This window comes from Rhinoderma darwinii, chromosome 10 (assembly GCF_050947455.1).
Source record: "Rhinoderma darwinii isolate aRhiDar2 chromosome 10, aRhiDar2.hap1, whole genome shotgun sequence".
Classification (NCBI taxonomy): domain Eukaryota; kingdom Metazoa; phylum Chordata; class Amphibia; order Anura; family Rhinodermatidae; genus Rhinoderma; species Rhinoderma darwinii.
In genome coordinates this window covers 90,961,212-90,979,699 of record NC_134696.1, presented here as the reverse complement: position 1 = coordinate 90,979,699, position 18,488 = coordinate 90,961,212, and the positions used below count along the sequence as shown (strand labels likewise).

General features: G+C 41.8%; 1 protein-coding gene across 2 annotated transcripts; it reads left to right on the top strand.

Annotated features, from left to right (window-relative positions):
- The first annotated feature begins 2,106 nt into the window (after positions 1 to 2,106).
- LOC142661557 (trypsin-3-like) lies at positions 2,107 to 17,522 on the top strand. Of its 2 annotated transcripts, none has more exons than XM_075838983.1 (5): positions 2,107 to 2,269; positions 5,802 to 5,964; positions 6,363 to 6,622; positions 8,669 to 8,805; positions 17,319 to 17,522. In XM_075838983.1, the coding sequence occupies exons 1-5, from the start codon at positions 2,263 to 2,265 to the stop codon at positions 17,466 to 17,468; spliced, it is 717 nt and encodes a 238-aa protein (XP_075695098.1). In that variant the 5' UTR covers positions 2,107 to 2,262; the 3' UTR covers positions 17,469 to 17,522. The 2 variants fall into 2 exon arrangements, with proteins under 2 accessions (XP_075695098.1, XP_075695097.1); XM_075838982.1 differs by lacking the exon at positions 2,107 to 2,269 and adding an exon at positions 5,040 to 5,111.
- The last annotated feature ends 966 nt before the right edge of the window (positions 17,523 to 18,488 follow it).

Genomic DNA, 18,488 nt, shown 5'->3' with positions numbered 1-18,488 from the left:
AAAAAACATTTTTTAGATATTAGGATATTTTTTAATATTATTGGAAATTTAAAAATCTAATGTTATTATTTTCTCTATGTTTTATGCTACATCATTTTTTAAAATACTATGTTATATGTCAATGATCTGTAATATTAGCAGAGGGCATGGAGGAAATGAAAAGAGAGAAACTTTTTGAAAAGTTAAATTAAATTATCGATATTGCACTCCTGCCCGTATGCAAGAGTCACTACAACGTTTGTGACCCATTTAGAAGTTCTGCATTCATTTTAACCAAAATCTAATCAGGTATTCAATAAAAGTGGCTGTCCCAGTTAAAGTGGTTGTCCCACCAATTAGAATATAGGGTCACTCACTCAGGACCTCATTCTTTATACCAGAACAGATAGCCATTGCATAGAGCAGATCTCGCTCTGTATATACAGTTAGGTCCAGAATTATTTCAACAGTGACACAAGTTTTGGCATTTTAGCTGTTTACAAAAACTTATTGGATATACAGTTATATAATCAATATGGGCTTAAACCAAATACAGCAAGGTTGATTGGACGTCGCTTCACAGTATAGATGGACAATGACTCAAAACATACTGCGAAAGCCACCCAGGAGTTTATAAGGCAAAGAAGTGGAATATTCTGCAATGGCCAAGTCAATCACCAGATCTCAACCCGCATTTCACTTGCTTAAGGCAAAACTTAAGGCATAAAGAGCCACAAACAAGCAACAAGTTGAAGACGCTGCAGTAAAGGCCGGGCAAAGCATCAGGAAGGAGGAAACCCAGCGTTGGTGATGTCCATGGGCTCCAGACTTCAGGCCGCCATTGCCTGCAAAGGATTCTCTACAAAGTATTAAAAAAACCATTTTATTTAATATAATGTTAATTTGTCCAATTACTTTTGAGACCCTGAAATGAGGAGGCTGTGTAGAAAAATGGTGACAATTCCTAAACGTTTCACAGGATATTTTTGTTCAACCCCTTGAATTAAACCTGAACATCTACACTTCAATTGTATCTCCGTTGTTTCATTTCAATTCCAATGTGGTGGCAGCAGAGCCCAAATCATGAAGATTGTGTCACTGTCCAAATAATTCTGGACCGAACTGTATAACATGATGGTCCTTAGATGGTTGACGGCTGTAAGAGACTTAGAGACTTCATTCTAAGAAGGGGGAGTCCAGATGAGAAATGAACCTCATAAATAAAATGAAATAGAGGGATCTACTATTTTATTCATGTGATGATCAAATGCTCCAGCATTAAATATTTTTTGTTTATGGAACTTGAGGACTTCTTGCTCATTTATCCTTAAAGAACTGCTTCAAACAAGAAATTTCTATTGAATTGAACTGAACAATTTAACCATACATTGATGGGTGTCTACTTGAGTGTATAGGGTCGTTTGTTAGTTAGTTAGTTTGTTAGTTTGTTAGTTAGTTAGTTAGTTAGTTAGTTAGTTAGTTAGTTAGTTAGTTAGTTAGTTGGAAGACCCACCTTGCGCTGATCTTCAGTCCATTGAAATTCTTCTGTCGAATGTGCTAACTGAGCTACCATGCATACGGTACTTATGAGGTGTTCTCCTGATGGCGGACTGGGCTTCTCTGTGATCCCTTGGAATCACATCTTGCTTCGAAGAAACCCCAGAGAAACAATGGGGTTGAATTTTCACCATTTGCACAAAATCAGTAGATTGGTGAAGCTAAACGGATATAGATCAGGGGTGCACAGCATTTTCTCGTCCATGGACCACATTGTTCTGCTCCATCTGGGACATTTATGGCATTTTGACAGTAGCTTAAAGAGGACCAGTCATGTTTTTTTTTTTTTTTTTTTTAAACCACATAACTCCCCTTATTCCTGGTAACCTCTCAATTCCATCACTGTCTTTTTTTTTGGGCCTTCCCGTTATACCGCTACAGCCCCTGCTCCGCTTTGTGGCTAATATGCTAATTTTGAGTAACGGTACAGAGAGGAGGAGACCACATCTCTCCTCAGTAGGCATTGCCTCCTGCATCACTGTGTCGAGGTCCAATCAGAGCGGGTGTTCTGAATCACTGTGAGGCTCTCTGATTGGACAGCATCACAGTGATGCAGGAGGCAATGTCTACTGTGGAGAGATGAGGTCTCTTCTCTGTACCTTTACTCAAAATTAGCCACCAAGCAAGGCAAGGGACAACGGGAGAGACAAAAAAAACATAAAAATTACAGCGCTGGAATTGAGAAGACGCCAGGAATAAGGGTGGTTTAAAGAAAAAAAAAAGAATATGGCAGGTCATCTTTAATATAAAACTCATACTTTCGCACATGATTTATCCGAGATTTTACTCACATTTGTCTATGTATTCTCTAAAACTAAAACATAACACTATGATTGCAAGTTGAGTAGCCATAAATGTTGAGTAGGAGTATGTTAACAGTAATTGACTTTTGGTAAAATTAAATCAACACACAATGCCGTTGTGTATTAAGACACAAGCGACTTTCAGCCATCAAAGGGTTATTTTTGAAACCACTAGCTACAAGGTTAGTTCAGTCATGACACGTTGATGCCTCTATTTATGTTCTCTCTGATATCCTGTTTGGTACCTAGTTTCAGAAGATTCGGAAAAATAGACTTTATAATTTGTGTGTTTCATTCCTACTTATCTTTTTCATATTCATTACAGTAAAACTATAAATTGTTGTGGGCACATAGCAGAACTTCATGGTCTCCTTGATAATTCAGGCTAATGGTACATAAACCTTACTGAAACTTGCACATTGTTTATCTGATCTGCTCTCTACAACTAGCACCATTGTTGCGCTGTCAGATGCCTTTTATTGAGGGTCCAAGACCATACAACTGCGTGAGCCGGGTTAATCGTAATATCTCACTCATGAGCCAGAGCACACCAACCCTCGATTCCCCTTCTGCAACCGAGCATGCCTACCGCAATAAGCCGGCTGTTATGAGTCAGGTATCGGATAGCAAATTGTGAAAGCCACAATTCGATTGCCGATGGCTAGACTGGGGTACGGTCTAAAGGATCTCCTAATTAGGAGGTGTGGACTTTGCTTCAGGATGATCCCCAGGTTGCGGTCCCCAGAACAGTCTAAAAATTGGCGTCAGTATTGCTGCTGGAGCAGTGGCGTGGTCAGGAACGGAGTTGGGATTCGTCATCAGGAGAACAGACAGGATGCAACAAACCAAAGGACGGGCAGGATCGTAGTCAGTAGATAGCTTTAGGTCAGGACCAGGAGAAAAACTAAAAGTATCAGGCGTCATATTCAAAGGTCAAGCCGAAACCTAGTCAGGAACCAGACGAGGTCAGGATCAGGATCAATAGTCAATAGCAATACTAATGCAAATGAACAGAACCAGGAAGGATGTCCCTCAATCACCAACCAAAGCATGAGAGAACGGTTCCCCTTTAAATAGGCCACCTTGCCTAATGTCATCTTCGAGCGCCAGATGCGGCTGTACAGCCAGAGCGAGAAGCCACGGGTTTTGGCGGAGGACGGGAGCTTGAACAGGAGAATAAGAACTGTCCTGTTGCCTAGCAATATCTCAGTGGAAGGATTAAGGGTGAAAAGAAGGGCCTCCTCGGTACCTCAGTTTATCTGTAAGCCTTCTTATAGCAACCCAGAGGGTCTACTATTCTGTTGATGACCCTTGCCAGGTCCCGTCTGCACCCCATCCTGCCCAACCTTCGTGGCTCCTCTGTTCTCTTCTACTACACACCTGACTCCATCGTTGGATGCTAGGAAGGAGCGTGGCTGTTAACTATATACAATTAGGTCCAGAATTATTTGGACAGTGACACAATCTTCATGATTTGGACTCTGCATGCCACCACATTGGATTCCAACTTGCATTGAGAGCTCCTTTGACCTCATGTTGTGGGTTCACAGCAACAGCTTCCAAATGCAAATGCCACACCTGGAATCAATTCCAGACCCTTTACCTGCTTAATTGATGATGGAATAATGAGGGAATAGCCCATGCATCCCATTAAATAGCTTTTGAGATAATTGTCCAATTACCTTTGGTCCACTGAAAAAGACACAGCTACATATTAAAGAGCTGTAATTCCTAAACCCTTCCTCAAATTAGGATGTGAATACCCTCAAATTAAAGCTGAGAGTCTGCACATTAAGCCGATATTTATTATATAACTGTATATTCAATATCTTTTTGTAAACATCTAAAATGCCAAAACTTGTGTCACTGTCCAAATAATTCTGGACCTAACTGTATATGGTTTAACTTCCCAATTTAATCCAATGAGGATCGCTCTGGGAACCAGTAGCCTTATGCTAAGCCAATCATTCATTCTCTCTATGGCTCTCAGTACTGGATGACCTTCAAATACCACTGACCATTATGCACTCAGTAATGGTGCAACACTGCAGGCAGATCTACTGACGTTTTACAGATCAACATTCACAAAACAAGAAGTCACACAGCAAAGCCCCTGCTTATATAAAAGTTTAAAGAACCGCTAAAATGTTTTGACATTTTCCATTCTGATTACATTAACAATTACATAAGGAAGGAGACGGTTGTGCCCATAGCTGTGTTGCCCATAGCTGTGTACCAGTGCTCTATGGTAACTTTTACAAACCACAGTTTGCTTGAGGAATGTATGGTTTCCGGAAGACTACTCTGCAACATCTTCTATAGCACTGCTTAAAAACCCATGGTCACTTCCGAGCCAGCAAGAAATTTGGTTTGTTTATTGTCCTACGGTCTATTTTTGCAATTTTCCATTGCGTTATGGATGCCTTCCAAATTTAAATATAACAATTACTATTCAAGGAGCCAAATTAATTGCGTACCAATAGCTTTCATGCAAGATAAATGTAATATTGTACAAATAAGCCATGGTTAGAGATATGGGTCCTAGGGATTGCACCATACATGGTGTTTTTAGTTAATATGGGAACCTGCAGGTGTCTGGAAATGAGCCATGTGAAGTAACAAGATGTTGGGCCAGTCTTTGACGATAATGCTCCTATAAATGACTCCCTCAGCTGGCCATAGACCTCTCACACATGTCCAACATCTCAAGGCAGAGTTATCATCAGCTCAATATGCATTCTCTCTGGGTGTTGATGTTCCTGGGGGTTGCAGGTAACAACGATAAACCTATATGAATATATTTATTTCCCTCTATAAATAATGGATATAACTTTCTATAGTGTTTCCGAGAAACAATTCTGAGATCTACATATGAGGGTAAGACAAGGACAGTCAAGTTCTCTGCCTCTCTCTCTCTCTCTCTCCATGATCTACAGTAGGAAACTCAGAGTTCTTATGACCCATTCCAAGGGGCTATGGTTGATTTCCTTTAGGTGAAGACCATTTATTGTGACCCCTGATGAACATATGAATGTTTTCTATTGGGATTTACATTTCCCTTAATGATGTTGTCTTGATTTATGTGATTGTCTACATCCATCTGGTTCCATTCTTTTTTTTTTTTATTATTTAACTCTTATAAGAATAGGAGCCAGCTTATTAGTTCTCCAATGATTGAATGAGTTGGGTGTCCTCATAGTATGCCCAAAATAAGATGAAGCTTCATTCTGGTCATTGTCCTTTGAGTTGAAGATTTGGTCATCAATCCACGTGTTCATTTTCCTTGCCTCAGTTGTACAAGACACATAGCAAGAATGAAGTTAGAGGTCTTCACCATGTAACTATAGCTGGAGAGCCACGGGTTGAAGACCACCTTGGGTTTAAGGCAATACTAATAGGAGACAATTTTTAGATTTTTTGGAAATTGCCTTTTTAGTATAAATCAAAGTAATTCTCTTTCAGTGGCTGCTCCCCTGGATGATGATGATAAGATTATCAATGGCTATGAGTGTGCTCCACATTCCCAACCGTGGCAAGTTTATTTCACCTACAATGGAAATCGCTGGTGTGGCGGATCCCTAATCACTGCAAGATGGATCATATCAGCAGCTCATTGCTACAAGCCGTAAGTTCGGTAGATTTAGATTATAGTTACTCATCCTGGTCATCATCATTTAGTTTTAGCTTAACACAAAGACCAAGAGAGTTGCTTAGGCTGTGTTCACACTAGTATTGGGGCTTCCGTTCCTAATGACATGACAGATATGATGGATATGTTTTCAAATGGATCCTGACTGATCTTATTGACTTATAATGGGGTCTGTCAGAATTCAGTTGAAGTCCCAGAGTTGTTGAAGGCATTAATAGTGCTGCAAGCTCCATGAACAGAACAGTCCTACAGGAGACGTGAATTGTAGACATTGTACTCCCCTCTAAATATTCATAGCAAATAAGACAGTAACACGATCACATGTAAAGTCCTTTTCTGGATTGACATTATTTTTACTGTTACTGTTTATGTAGACCCAAGACCTTAATTGCTCATCTTGGAGAACATGATACATCAAAGGAAGAAGGCACTGAGCAGCACATCCGGGTGGAGAAGGCTTATCAATACTTCTACTACAGCCAAAATACTTTAGATCAAGATTTCATGATGGTCAAACTAGCTGAGCCTGCCCAGTTTAACCAATATGTCCAACCCATCCCCGTTGCCAGTACTTGTCCAACTGAGGGAAGTCGGTGTCTTGTGTCAGGCTGGGGAAATCTGAAGACCTCTGGTGGTGAGTTTTCTATCCCTTCCATCTCTTATATTGATTATATCTCAAATTAATATAATACGTTTCTTGGCTATAATCTATGTTAACTGGACATCCTCTGTTCATATGAGGGCATTTGGATGTCATAGAGGGCGATTCCACGTTCAGGACCCAGGACTCACCTTTTAACCAGAGTTTCTCCTGCTCTAGTAGACTCAATATGGCCATAAATGACAAGTTCGCCAATTCACTTGAATGGACTCTATGTAATGGCCGCTGTAGGGAAAGTGAATGAACGCCAGCCTCTTTCCCTGGCAATAACACCTAAAATGTATGGGTTTTTAGTATTCAGTCATGTTTTGATCTGCTGATTGCCATGGTGGCTTGCTCTAGAGAAGTCAACTGGACAACCTCTTCAACATTAGTCTTTAGTTCTATGAGCCTTGGATATTTCTTATTTTAATGAAGTTGTGTCCATCATACAATCCTAACCCGTACATGGGGCCATGGAGCAGGAAGGTCATAGTTTTAGGGAGTATAACTCAAGAGGGAGGTTAGACATGGTTAGACATGGTTTTAAGAAATCCATCACAAATGGAAAAAAAGAAAAACACCTTTTGAGTAACGAGTATGTACATGATATATGTATTCTAAAGTCTGTAGGGTTTTTCAACCACAGGAAGAACACATATGTGTTAATCAACACAACTGGTTAGATTGCTCATAAGGAAACTGATTTGATATATCGGAAGTTCAGGTAGAAGACGGTAAAGTTAAGATTTCACATTTTTCACATGCATTTAAATACGGGTTTGCAAGACATGATGACTAGACATAGTCAACGGATGGGATATGAAAACAAGTGTAGATATTCATGACCTTCCAGAAGCTATCATAGACTTGTCATATTAAATGTGTACTGTGCTTAGCTAATATGGGTTGACATGGGACCCAAATCAGACAACCCCTTTAATTAGAGCTCCATCTATCTATCCATCTACTATCTATCTATCTATCTATCTATCTATCTATCTATCTATCTATCTATCTATCTATCTATCTATCTATCTATCTATCTATCTATCTATCTATCTATCTATCTATCTATCTATCTATCTACCCATCCATCCATCTGTCTGTCTATTCATCTATCTACATCATTATGGGTGAATAAAGACACAGATTTTTCACTACTTTATACTGGAGTGCTGCCTATTATATTGCATTATATTGAGAGGGTAAGAGGTCTAAACCCTGAGTCTTGCACCCACACAACTGCAAATATATGGTGCTGTTCTCTTTGGAATATTTCTCTATCTAACTACTTGTGCTCCTGGCAGTCATTATATTTATGGGTAGTGTATACACTGCCCAGCTATAGAACATTCACCTCTCAAGAAAATGGGGAACCCCTGATGGCCATTCAGCAATTCTATCAAGCCGAGAAGAGGTAGAGATACATGTGTGTGCCTTGTGTGTGCCTTTCTTTTAGTCTAAGACAGTCACTGGCTCCATATCTCCTATACACGTCAGTGGAGAAGGCCACACGCACTGGGATGGTGGGCTCCCACCAAATAATTTACCCAGGGTTCTCCACCAACCGGCCCTGCTCACTACAATTAGAGAAATACTACAGACAAAACTGATATACTATGATAGGCGTCATGCACACGACCGTAAAAATCGTCCATAATTGCGGACCCCAATTATGGTCCGCAATTACGGACCCATTCACTTATATTGTCCACGAACACCTTCCCGTTTATTTACGGGAAGGTGTCCGGGCCATAGAAGTGTAAAAAGATAGGACATGTCCTATCTTTTGCTTTTTACGGACCGTGCTCCAATACTTTGTTAGGTTAGCGGCCGGCCTTATGTCTCGTGCAGGGCCTGATGGGGCTGGAGCATGATACGGAATTATCTCTTTAATGTTCTTTAAAATCCTTGTGTCATGCACAGACCCCTTAGGCCCTGCACTAGGTATAACAGTGCATCAGTTTTGTCCAAAGTGTTCCTTAAAGTATTTGTATAAACAGGTATAACTATAATAAATGGTGCATATTTTTGCAGTTCAGTATCCAGATAACCTACAATGTTTGGATGTTCCTATTCTTTCGGACTCCAGCTGCAAATCTTCTTATCCAAATAAAATCACTGATAATATGTTCTGTGCTGGTTACTTGGAGGGAGGAAAGGACTCGTGCCAGGCAAGTATAGAATATTATTATAGATCGTATGTAAAATGCATTTAGTTTTTAGTCAATGTCTGTCATTACAAGAATATCACATTCACTCCTTAGGCAGGTGTAAATGTGTACTAGATGTAGTGAAGACAGACATGTTGGGTATAACTTGAATAATGGTCATTTTCCTTCCCAAATTTTCTCTCTCCAAGGTTGCTTTGTGATAAAGGATCTTCCTGGTGATGTGAACGCTTTGCTGTGTGGTCTGAGCCATTTACATGTTTCCACCTTGCTGCTCCCTTTCCCCTCTCCCTCTCCTGCTGTTTCACTAATACACTGAGATAACAACTACAGCTGCATCCCCTTCCTCCCTCTCCTTCCTGGGACTGAGTAGGTTGCTAAACCTTTACGAGAACCTGCATGCAGGAAAAAGATAATTACAGACTGCTGTAAGCTCCTAATAATAGTTTGCATAGTATGATTTTTATCACTCTACTTGTCATATGAATGACTAAATTCTAGCACATGACATGTAGAGCTGCAAATCATATCTGTTTGAGATCACTGAACACCTCAATTGCATAGGTAGCGGTAGAAATTTCTCAGATCTGATCAACCCATAGAAGAATTTATAAAGAAAGAAGGATAACCATCATTAAAGGTCTCCTGCATGGTACAGTATAGAGGAGCTGTCAGCTCTCCTGTGTGGTATAGTATAGAGGATCTGTCAGCTCTCCTGTGTGGTGTAGTATAGAGGAGCTGTCAGATCTCCTGTGTGGTGTAGTATAGAGGAGCTGTCAGCTCTCCTGTGTGGTGTAGTATAGAGGAGCTGTCAGCTCTCCTGTGTGGTGTAGTATAGAGGAGCTGTCAGCTCTCCTGTGTGGTGTAGTATAGAAGATATGTAAGCTTTCCTGTGTGGTGTAGTATAGAGGATCTGTCAGCTCTCCTGTGTGGTATAGTATAGAGGATCTGTCAGCTCTCCTGTGTGGTGTAGTATAGAGGAGCTGTCAGCTCTCCTGTGTGGTGTAGTATAGAGGAGCTGTCAGCTCTCCTGTGTAGTATAGAGGATCTGTCAGCTCTCCTGTGTGGTGTAGTATAGAGGATCTGTCAGCTATACTGTGTGGTGTAGTATAGAGGGTCTGTCAGATCTCCTGTGTGGTGTAGTATAGAGGAGCTGTCAGCTCTCCTGTGTGGTGCAGTATAGAGGATCTGTCACCTCTCCTGTGTGGTGTAGTATAGAGGATCTGTCAGCTCTCCTGTGTGGTGTAGTATAGAGGAGCTGTCAGCTCTCCTGTGTGGTGTAGTATAGAGGATCTGTCAGCTCTCCTATGTGGTGTAGTATAGAGGAGCTGTCAGCTCTCCTGTGTGGTGTAGTATAGAGGACCTGTCAGCTCTTCTGTGTGGTGTAGTATAGAAGATATGTAAGCTTTCCTGTGTGGTGTAGTATAGAGGATCTGTCAGCTCTTCTGTGTGGTGTAGTATAGAAGATATGTAAGCTTTCCTGTGTGGTGTAGTATAGAGGATCTGTCAGCTCTTCTGTGTGGTGTAGTATAGAGGAGCTGTCATCTCTCCTGTGTGGTGTAGTATAGAGGAGCTGTCAGTTCTCCTGTGTGGTGTAGTATAGAGGAGCTGTCGGCTCTCCTGTGTGGTGTAGAATAGAGGAGCTGTCATCTCTCCTGTGTGGTGTAATATAGAGGAGCTGTCAGCTCTCCTGTGTGGTGTAGTATAGAGGAGCTGTCAGCTCTCCTGTGTGGTGTAGTATAGAGGATCTGTCAGCTCTCCTGTGTGGTGTATTATAAAGGATCTGTCAGCTCTCCTGTGTGGTGTAGTATAGAGGATCTATCAGCTCTCCTGTGTGGTGTAGTATAGAGGATCTGTCAGTTCTCCTGTGTGGTGTAATATGGAGGATCTGTCCGCTCTCCTGTGTGGTGTAGTATAGAGGAGCTGTCCATCTCCTGTGTGGTGTAGTATAGAGGAGCTGTCCGCTCTCCTGTGTGGCGTAGTATAGAGGACCTGTCCACTCTCCTGTGTGGTGTAGTATAGCGGAGCTGTCAGCTCTCCTGTGTGGTGTAGTATAGAGGATATGTCAGCTCTCCTATGTGGTGTAGTATGGAGGAGCTGTCAGATCTCCTGTGTGGTGTAGTAAAGAGAAGCTGTCAGCTCTCCTGTGTGGTGTAGTATAGAGGGTCTGTCACCTCTCCTGTGTGGTGTAGTATAGAGGATCTGTCAGCTCTCCTGTGTGGTGTGGTATAGAGGATCTGTCAGCTCTCCTGTGTGGTGTAGTATAGAGGAGCTGTCAGCTCTCCTGTGTGTGGTAGTATAGAGGAGCTGCCGGCTCTCCTGTGTGGTGTAGTATAGAGGATCTTTCAGCTCTCCTGTGTGGTGTATTACTATAGAATCTGTCAGTTCTCCTGTGTGGTGTGGTGTAGTATAGAGGAGCTGTCAGCTCTCCTGTGTGGTGCAGTATAGAGGAGCTGTCAGCTCTCCTGTGTGGTGTAGTATAGAGGATCAGTCAGCTCTCCTGTGTGGTGTAGTATAGAGGAGCTGTCAGCTCTCCTGTGTGGTGTATTACTATAGAATCTGTCAGTTCTCCTGTGTGGTGTAGTATAGAGGTGCTGTCAGCTCTCCTGTGTGGTGTAGTATAGAGGATCTGTCAGCTCTACTGAATAGTATAGAGGATCTGTCAGTTCTCCTGTGTGGTGTAGTATAGAGGATCTGTCAACTATCCTGTTTGTTGTAGTATAGAGGAGCTGTCAGGTCTCCTGTGTTGGGTAGTATAGAGGAGCTGTCAGCTCTCCTGTGTGGTGTAGTGTAGAGGATCTGTCAGCTCTCCTGTGTGGTCTAGTATAGAGGATCTGTCAGTTCACCTGTGTGGTGTAGTATAGAGGATCTGTCAGCTCTACTGAATAGTATAGAGGATCTGTTAGTTCTCCTGTGTGGTGTAGTATAGAGGATCTGTCAGCTCTCCTGTGTGGTGTAGTATAGAGGAGCTGTCAGCTCTCCTGTGTGGTACAGTATTGAGGATCTGTCAGCTCTCCTGTGTGGTGTAGTATAGAGGATCTGTCAGTTCCCCTGTGTGGTGTAGTATAGAGGATTGGTCAACTCTCCTGTGTGGTGTAGTATAGAGGATCTGTCATCTCTCCTGTGTGGTGTAGTATAGAGGATCTGTCAGCTCTCCTGTGTGGTGTGGTGTGGTATAGAGGATCTGTCAGCTCTCCTGCGTAGTGTAGTATAGAGGATCTGTCAGCTCTCCTTTGTGGTATAGTATAGACATCTTGTCAGCTATGCTGTGTGGTGTAGTATAGAGGATCTGTCAGTTCTCCTGTGTGGTGTAGTACAGAGGATCTGTCAGCTCTCCTGTGTGGTGTAGTATAGAAATCATGTCAGCTCTCCTGTGTGGTGTAGTATAGAGGAGCTGTCAGGTCTCCTGTTTGGTGCAGTATAGAGGAGCTGTCAGCTCTCCTGTGTGGTGTAGTGTAGAGGATCTGTCAGCTCTCCTGTGTGGCGTAGTATAGAGGATCTATCAACTCTCCTGTGTGGTGTAGTATAGAGGATCTGTCAGCTCTCCTGTGTGGTATAGTATAGAGGATCTGTCAGCTCTCCTGTGTGGTGTAGTATAGAGAATCTGTCAGCTCTCCTGTGTGGTGTAGTATAGAGGATCTGTCAGTTCTCCTGTGGGGTGTAGTATATAAATCATGTCAGCTCTGCTGTGTGGTGTAGTATAGAGGATCTGTCAGCTCTCCTGTGTGGTGTAGTATAGAAATCATGTCAGCTATGCTGTGTGGTGTAGTATAGAGGATCTGTCAGCTCTCCTGTGTGGTATAGTATAGAGGATATGTCAGCTCTCCTGTGTGGTGCAGTGTAGAGGATCTGTCAGCCCTCCTGTGTGGTGTAGTATGGAGGATCTATCAACTCTCCTGTGTGGTGTAGTATAGAGGATCTATCAACTCTCCTGTGTGGTGTAGTATAGAGGATCTGTCAGTTCTCCTGTGTGGTATAGTATAGAGGATCTGTCAGCTCTCCTGTGTGGTGTATTATAGAGGAGCTATCAGCTCTCCTGTGTGATGTAGTATAGAGGAGCTATCAGCTCTCCTGTGTGGTGTAGTATAGAGGAGCTGTCAGTTCTCCTGTGTGGTGTAGTATAGAGGATCTATCAGCTCTCCTGTGTGGTGTAGTATAGAGGAGCTGTCAGTTCTCCAGTGTGGTGTAGTATAGAGGAGCTGTCAGCTCTCCTGTGAGGTGTAGTATAGAGGAGCTGTCAGCTCTCCTGTGTGTTGTAGTATAGAGGATCTGTCAGCTTTCCTGTGTGGTGTAGTATAGAGGATCTGTCAGTTCTCCTGTGTGGTGTAGTATAGAGGATCTGTCAGCTCTCCTGTGTGGTGTAGTATAGAGGATCTGTCAGTTCTCCTGTGTGGTGTTGTATAGAGGAGCTGTCAGCTCTCCTGTGTGTTGTAGTATAGAGGATCTGTCAGCTTTCCTGTGTGGTGTAGTATAGAGGAGCTGTCAGCTCTCCTGTGTATTGTAGTATAGAGGATCTGTCAGCTCTCCTGTGTGGTGTAGTATAGAGGAGCTGTCAGCTCTCTTGTGTGGTGTAGTATAGAGGATCTGTCAGTTCTCCTGTGTGGTGTAGTATAGAGGAGCTGTCAGCTCTCCTGTGTGGTGTAGTATAGAGGATCTGTCACCTCTCCTGTGTGGTGTAGTATAGAGGAGCTGTCAGCTCTCCTGTGTGGTGTAGTATAGAGGAGCTGTCAGCTCTCCTGTGTGGTGTAGTATAGAGGATCTGTCAGCTCTCCTGTGTGGTGTAGTATAGAGGAGCTGTCAGCTCTCCTGTGTGGTGTAGTATAGAGGAGCTGTAAGCTCTCCTGTGTGGTGTAGTATAGAGGATCTGTCAGTTCTCCTGTGTGGTGTAGTATAGAGGATCTGTCAGCTCTCCTGTGTGGTGTAGTATAGAGGATCTGTCAGCTCTCCTGTGTGGTGTAGTATAGAGGAGCTGTCAGCTCTCCTGTGTGGTGTAGTATAGAGGATCTGTCAGTTCTCCTGTGTGGTGTAGTATAGAGGATATGCCAGTTCTCCTGTGCGGTGTAGTATAGAGGATCTGTCAGCTCTCCTGTGTGGTGTAGTATAGAGGAGCTGTCAGCTCTCTTGTGTGGTGTAGTATAGAGGATCTGTCAGTTCTCCTGTGTGGTGTAGTATAGAGGAGCTGTCAGCTCTCCTGTGTGGTGTAGTATAGAGGATCTGTCACCTCTCCTGTGTGGTGTAGTATAGAGGAGCTGTCAGCTCTCCTGTGTGGTGTAGTATAGAGGAGCTGTCAGCTCTCCTGTGTGGTGTAGTATAGAGGATCTGTCAGCTCTCCTGTGTGGTGTAGTATAGAGGAGCTGTCAGCTCTCCTGTGTGGTGTAGTATAGAGGAGCTGTAAGCTCTCCTGTGTGGTGTAGTATAGAGGATCTGTCAGTTCTCCTGTGTGGTGTAGTATATAGGATCTGTCAGCTCTCCTGTGTGGTGTAGTATAGAGGACCTGTCAGCTCTCCTGTGTGGTGTAGTATAGAGCAGCTGTCAGCTCTCCTGTGTAATGTAGTATAGAGGATCTGTCAGTTCTCCTGTGTGGTGTAGTATAGAGGATCTATCAGCTCTCCTGTGTGGTGTAGTATAGAGGAGCTGTCAGTTCTCCTGTGTGGTGTAGTATAGAGGATCTGTCACCTCTCCTGTGTGGTTTAGTATAGAGGATCTGTCAGCTCTCCTGTGTGGTGTAGTATAGAGGACCTGTCAGCTCTCCTGTGTGGTGTAGTATATAGGATCTGTCAGCTCTCCTGTGTGGTGTGGTATAGAGGATCTGTCAGTTCTCCTGTGTGGTGTAGTATAGAGGAGCTGTCAGCTCTCCTGTGTGGTGTGGTATAGAGGATCTGTCAGTTCTCCTGTGTGGTGTAGTATAGAGGATCTGTCAGTTCTCCTGTGTGATGTAGTATATAGGATCTGTCAGCTCTCCTGTGTGGTGTGGTATAGAGGATATGCCAGTTCTCCTGTGCGGGGTAGTAAAAAAAATTGGTTGCCTCTCCTGACACATCTTTTTTCGTAAATACTTGCATTTCCCACAAAATAACAATTCTGAAGAATATTTTCTTAGAATCCTGCTTTGTGGTGTTCCTCTGTTACTTCTTCTGGAAATGTTGGGACTACATGGTGTTACCATTTTCATGATCATTGGGGTGTGACCCTATACTAAAATTATTGCTGAGAGTGTCAGACTCCGTAGGGACACACTTTATTGAGAAGAAGAATGGTAACACCCGGTTGTCAATTTATTCATACATTTTCCGGAGGAATAACAGAGGAACACCCCAATGCAGAGTTCTAAGAAAAGATGCTCCAGAATTGTGATTTAATGGGGAATGCAAGTATTTACTAAAACAGACATGTCAGGCGAACTGACGGTCCTGTATTTATGACAGATCAGTTTTAAAGGGATTTTCCACTGATAACGTTTCTCCTCTAATATCCAGCGTCTTACCTGAGTAGGTGACTCTGTTCTTTGGCATGCTGGAGACCCACCAGTTATAGACCACCGCCATAGAGTAATAAATAATGACAATTCTGCAATGCAGCAGCTGCTCTCCCCATTCATGTACAGATGTAGCCATCTTTATCTTGACTTTAACGCATTTAATACAGTGTCAAGTTTCTTTGTCTTGACTTTTTCAATGACTTTCCAATGGCTTGTGTTGTGTGATATCACGCTGCAGGAAGTTATCAGTCAAGATAAAGATGGCTACATCTGTACCGATGTAGCCATCGGTATCTTGACTTATAAACGCATTAAATACACAGTGTCTAGAAACTTTAACTTGACCTTTTTTTTGTGTGATACCACGCTGCAGGAAGTTATCAGAGTCAAGATAAACTTGGCTACATCCGTACAAGACAATGGTGACACAGTCTGACACATCCTCTGCCAAACTGCAACTTGATATCAGTCATCCATTGGGTCAAACCGTGTGAATTTTCAATCTACATTTGTGAATGTGAGACTACGTTTTCTCATTGCATCATTATATGAAGTTTTGTGGTAAAGTTATTCTTCAGCACAAAGTTTTTGACATTGCAAAGTCATAATGAAAGCCCAGTCAGTGCACGTACTTGATTTTAGTGTCACATTGTCTCAACAGGCGTTAACATATACACAGTATATATGGAATCTGATTATCTAAAATCTCAACAAAAATAATCCTACATTGAATTTCCAAAAATGTTCCCAGTGGTCCGTCTTTGGGGGAGGCTGGTGGGAATAAACTCACACTCATATCCTGTAAAATCCCTTTATTCTGTCATTAATGGAATCGAATAGGGAGTAGATGATCAAATATTCGGGATTATCGGACTGTCATGGAAACATACATAAAATTCACGTGTATGTTTAGCTCTAGACGTTCATGTAACGGCCGCGTTTTAAGATCCTTATTTCAGCCCCAACACTTGGATCCCCCTCTGGGTCAACCAAACCGAACTTAGATCACCGTAGATCCCTATAGTGCGCCATTCAACATTACAATCTTTCTTGGGACTTTCCCACAAACCGGGTCACGAAAGACGTGGAGACTAAACATAAAAGAGGCGTTTCTATGTAATTTGAGAGCATAAAATGTCCCGTGATTAAATGTTTTTTTTCCAATTACTGGGACCCCCACGGATCCAAAAAATTGGGTCCCGAAGTGTGAATGGTGCAGGACAGTGCATGCTCAGGTATCTCTGCAGCCCCAAAGAAAGTGAATGGAGTGGTGGACCAGCATGACCAGTCAAGCTCCATTCACATAGGGCACTTCGGAACCCCCTGTTCTTGGGATAAGTGGGGGTCCCAGCAGTCGGACCCCCACCGATCTGACATTTATCACCTATCCTACCCCTTTAAGAATTAATATGTTATGTTTATGATGTTCTAGGTTTTTTATTTAATAGGACTGGGTGTTATAGCCAAAATATATACCCTAAAATTCAGCCTTTTTTTACGGACGTCTGAAACTGGCCTAAGGGTTGAAAACTTTCAGGAAACATTAGGATTAGAGGTGTCCATAGAGGGGAGGGGGCTTCATAGCAAACATTAAAATCCCCCCCCCTACTCCTTTTCTGATGCTGATTGATTTCATGATATTTGGGTAATTCCCCAAAACTTCGTGGGTAGGTTCTTTGGAAAGTGGACCCCTGAATAGGTTCTCACCACTATTAAAATAAGGGATGCAGACAACCTGGGCCCTCTATTTCCAGGGGCCCCATATCAGCTACAAGGCTGCCTCTAAAGGTATGTACACCCTTGACTAACATAAAATCTGATACTATCATGTTTATTCAGAGGAATTTCCTAATTGGTTCTGGTCGCTCATTCTTCTGCTTCTAGACTATTGAAATTAGACATTAGATTGACGTTCTGTGCTGGATAGAAGTGGCAGATTATCAGAGATTCTGGATTATTGGATGGCAAATTAAAGTCTGCTGGTGTTTTATATGTAGGTTTATTACATTATATATTACAATGATGTATGTTTTTGCAGGGGGACTCTGGTGGACCTCTGCTTTGCAACGGAGAACTATATGGAGTGGTATCTTGGGGACAAGGTTGTGCGCAAACTGGACATCCTGGCGTCTACACCAAAGTCTGCGTCTATAAGGACTGGATAAATAATGTTATTGAGAAGTATTAACAATGAGCTACCATCTCTCTGTATTAAAGCCTCTGACATTAGAAACTTCTAGAATGTGTGAGTGTTCTCATGAACTGTCTGCGGTTATTGACACTGCTGAACAAATAGTGAAACACAAGTAGTTTTAAGCCACAAATGCATTCAGCAAAAAATGAGATATATATGAACACCTGTCCAGAGGAACAGAGGAATCTTGGGGGTAGAAGAAAAAGAGGATAGAATAGATAGATAGATAGATAGATAGATAGATAGATAGATAGATAGATAGATAGATAGATAGATAGATAGATAGATAGATAGATAGATAGATAGATAGATAGATAGATAGATAGATAGATAGATAGATAGATAGATAGATAGATAGATAGATAGATAGATAGATAGATAGATAGATAGATAGATAGATAGATAGATAGATAGATAGATAGATAGATAGATAGATAGATAGATAGATAGATAGATAGATAGATAGATAGATAGATAGATAGATAGATAGATAGATAGATAGATAGATAGATAGATAGATAGATAGATAGATAGATAGATAGATAGATAGATAGATAGATAGATAGATAGATAGATAGATAGATAGATAGATAGATAGATAGATAGATAGATAGATAGATAGATAGATAGATAGATAGATAGATAGATAGATAGATAGATAGATAGATAGATAGATAGATAGATAGATAGATAGATAGATAGATAGATAGATAGATAGATAGATAGATAGATAGATAGATAGATAGATAGATAGATAGATAGATAGATAGATAGATAGATAGATAGATAGATAGATAGATAGATAGATAGATAGATAGATAGATAGATAGATAGATAGATAGATAGATAGATAGATAGATAGATAGATAGATAGATAGATAGATAGATAGATAGATTCATTGATAGGATATAGATAGATAGATAGGAAGATAGATACATTTTGAAGAGACAAACAGTCTGTATTCTTAAAGGAACACTTTGAGCAGAGCTGATGGTGTTATGCCTAGTGCAGGG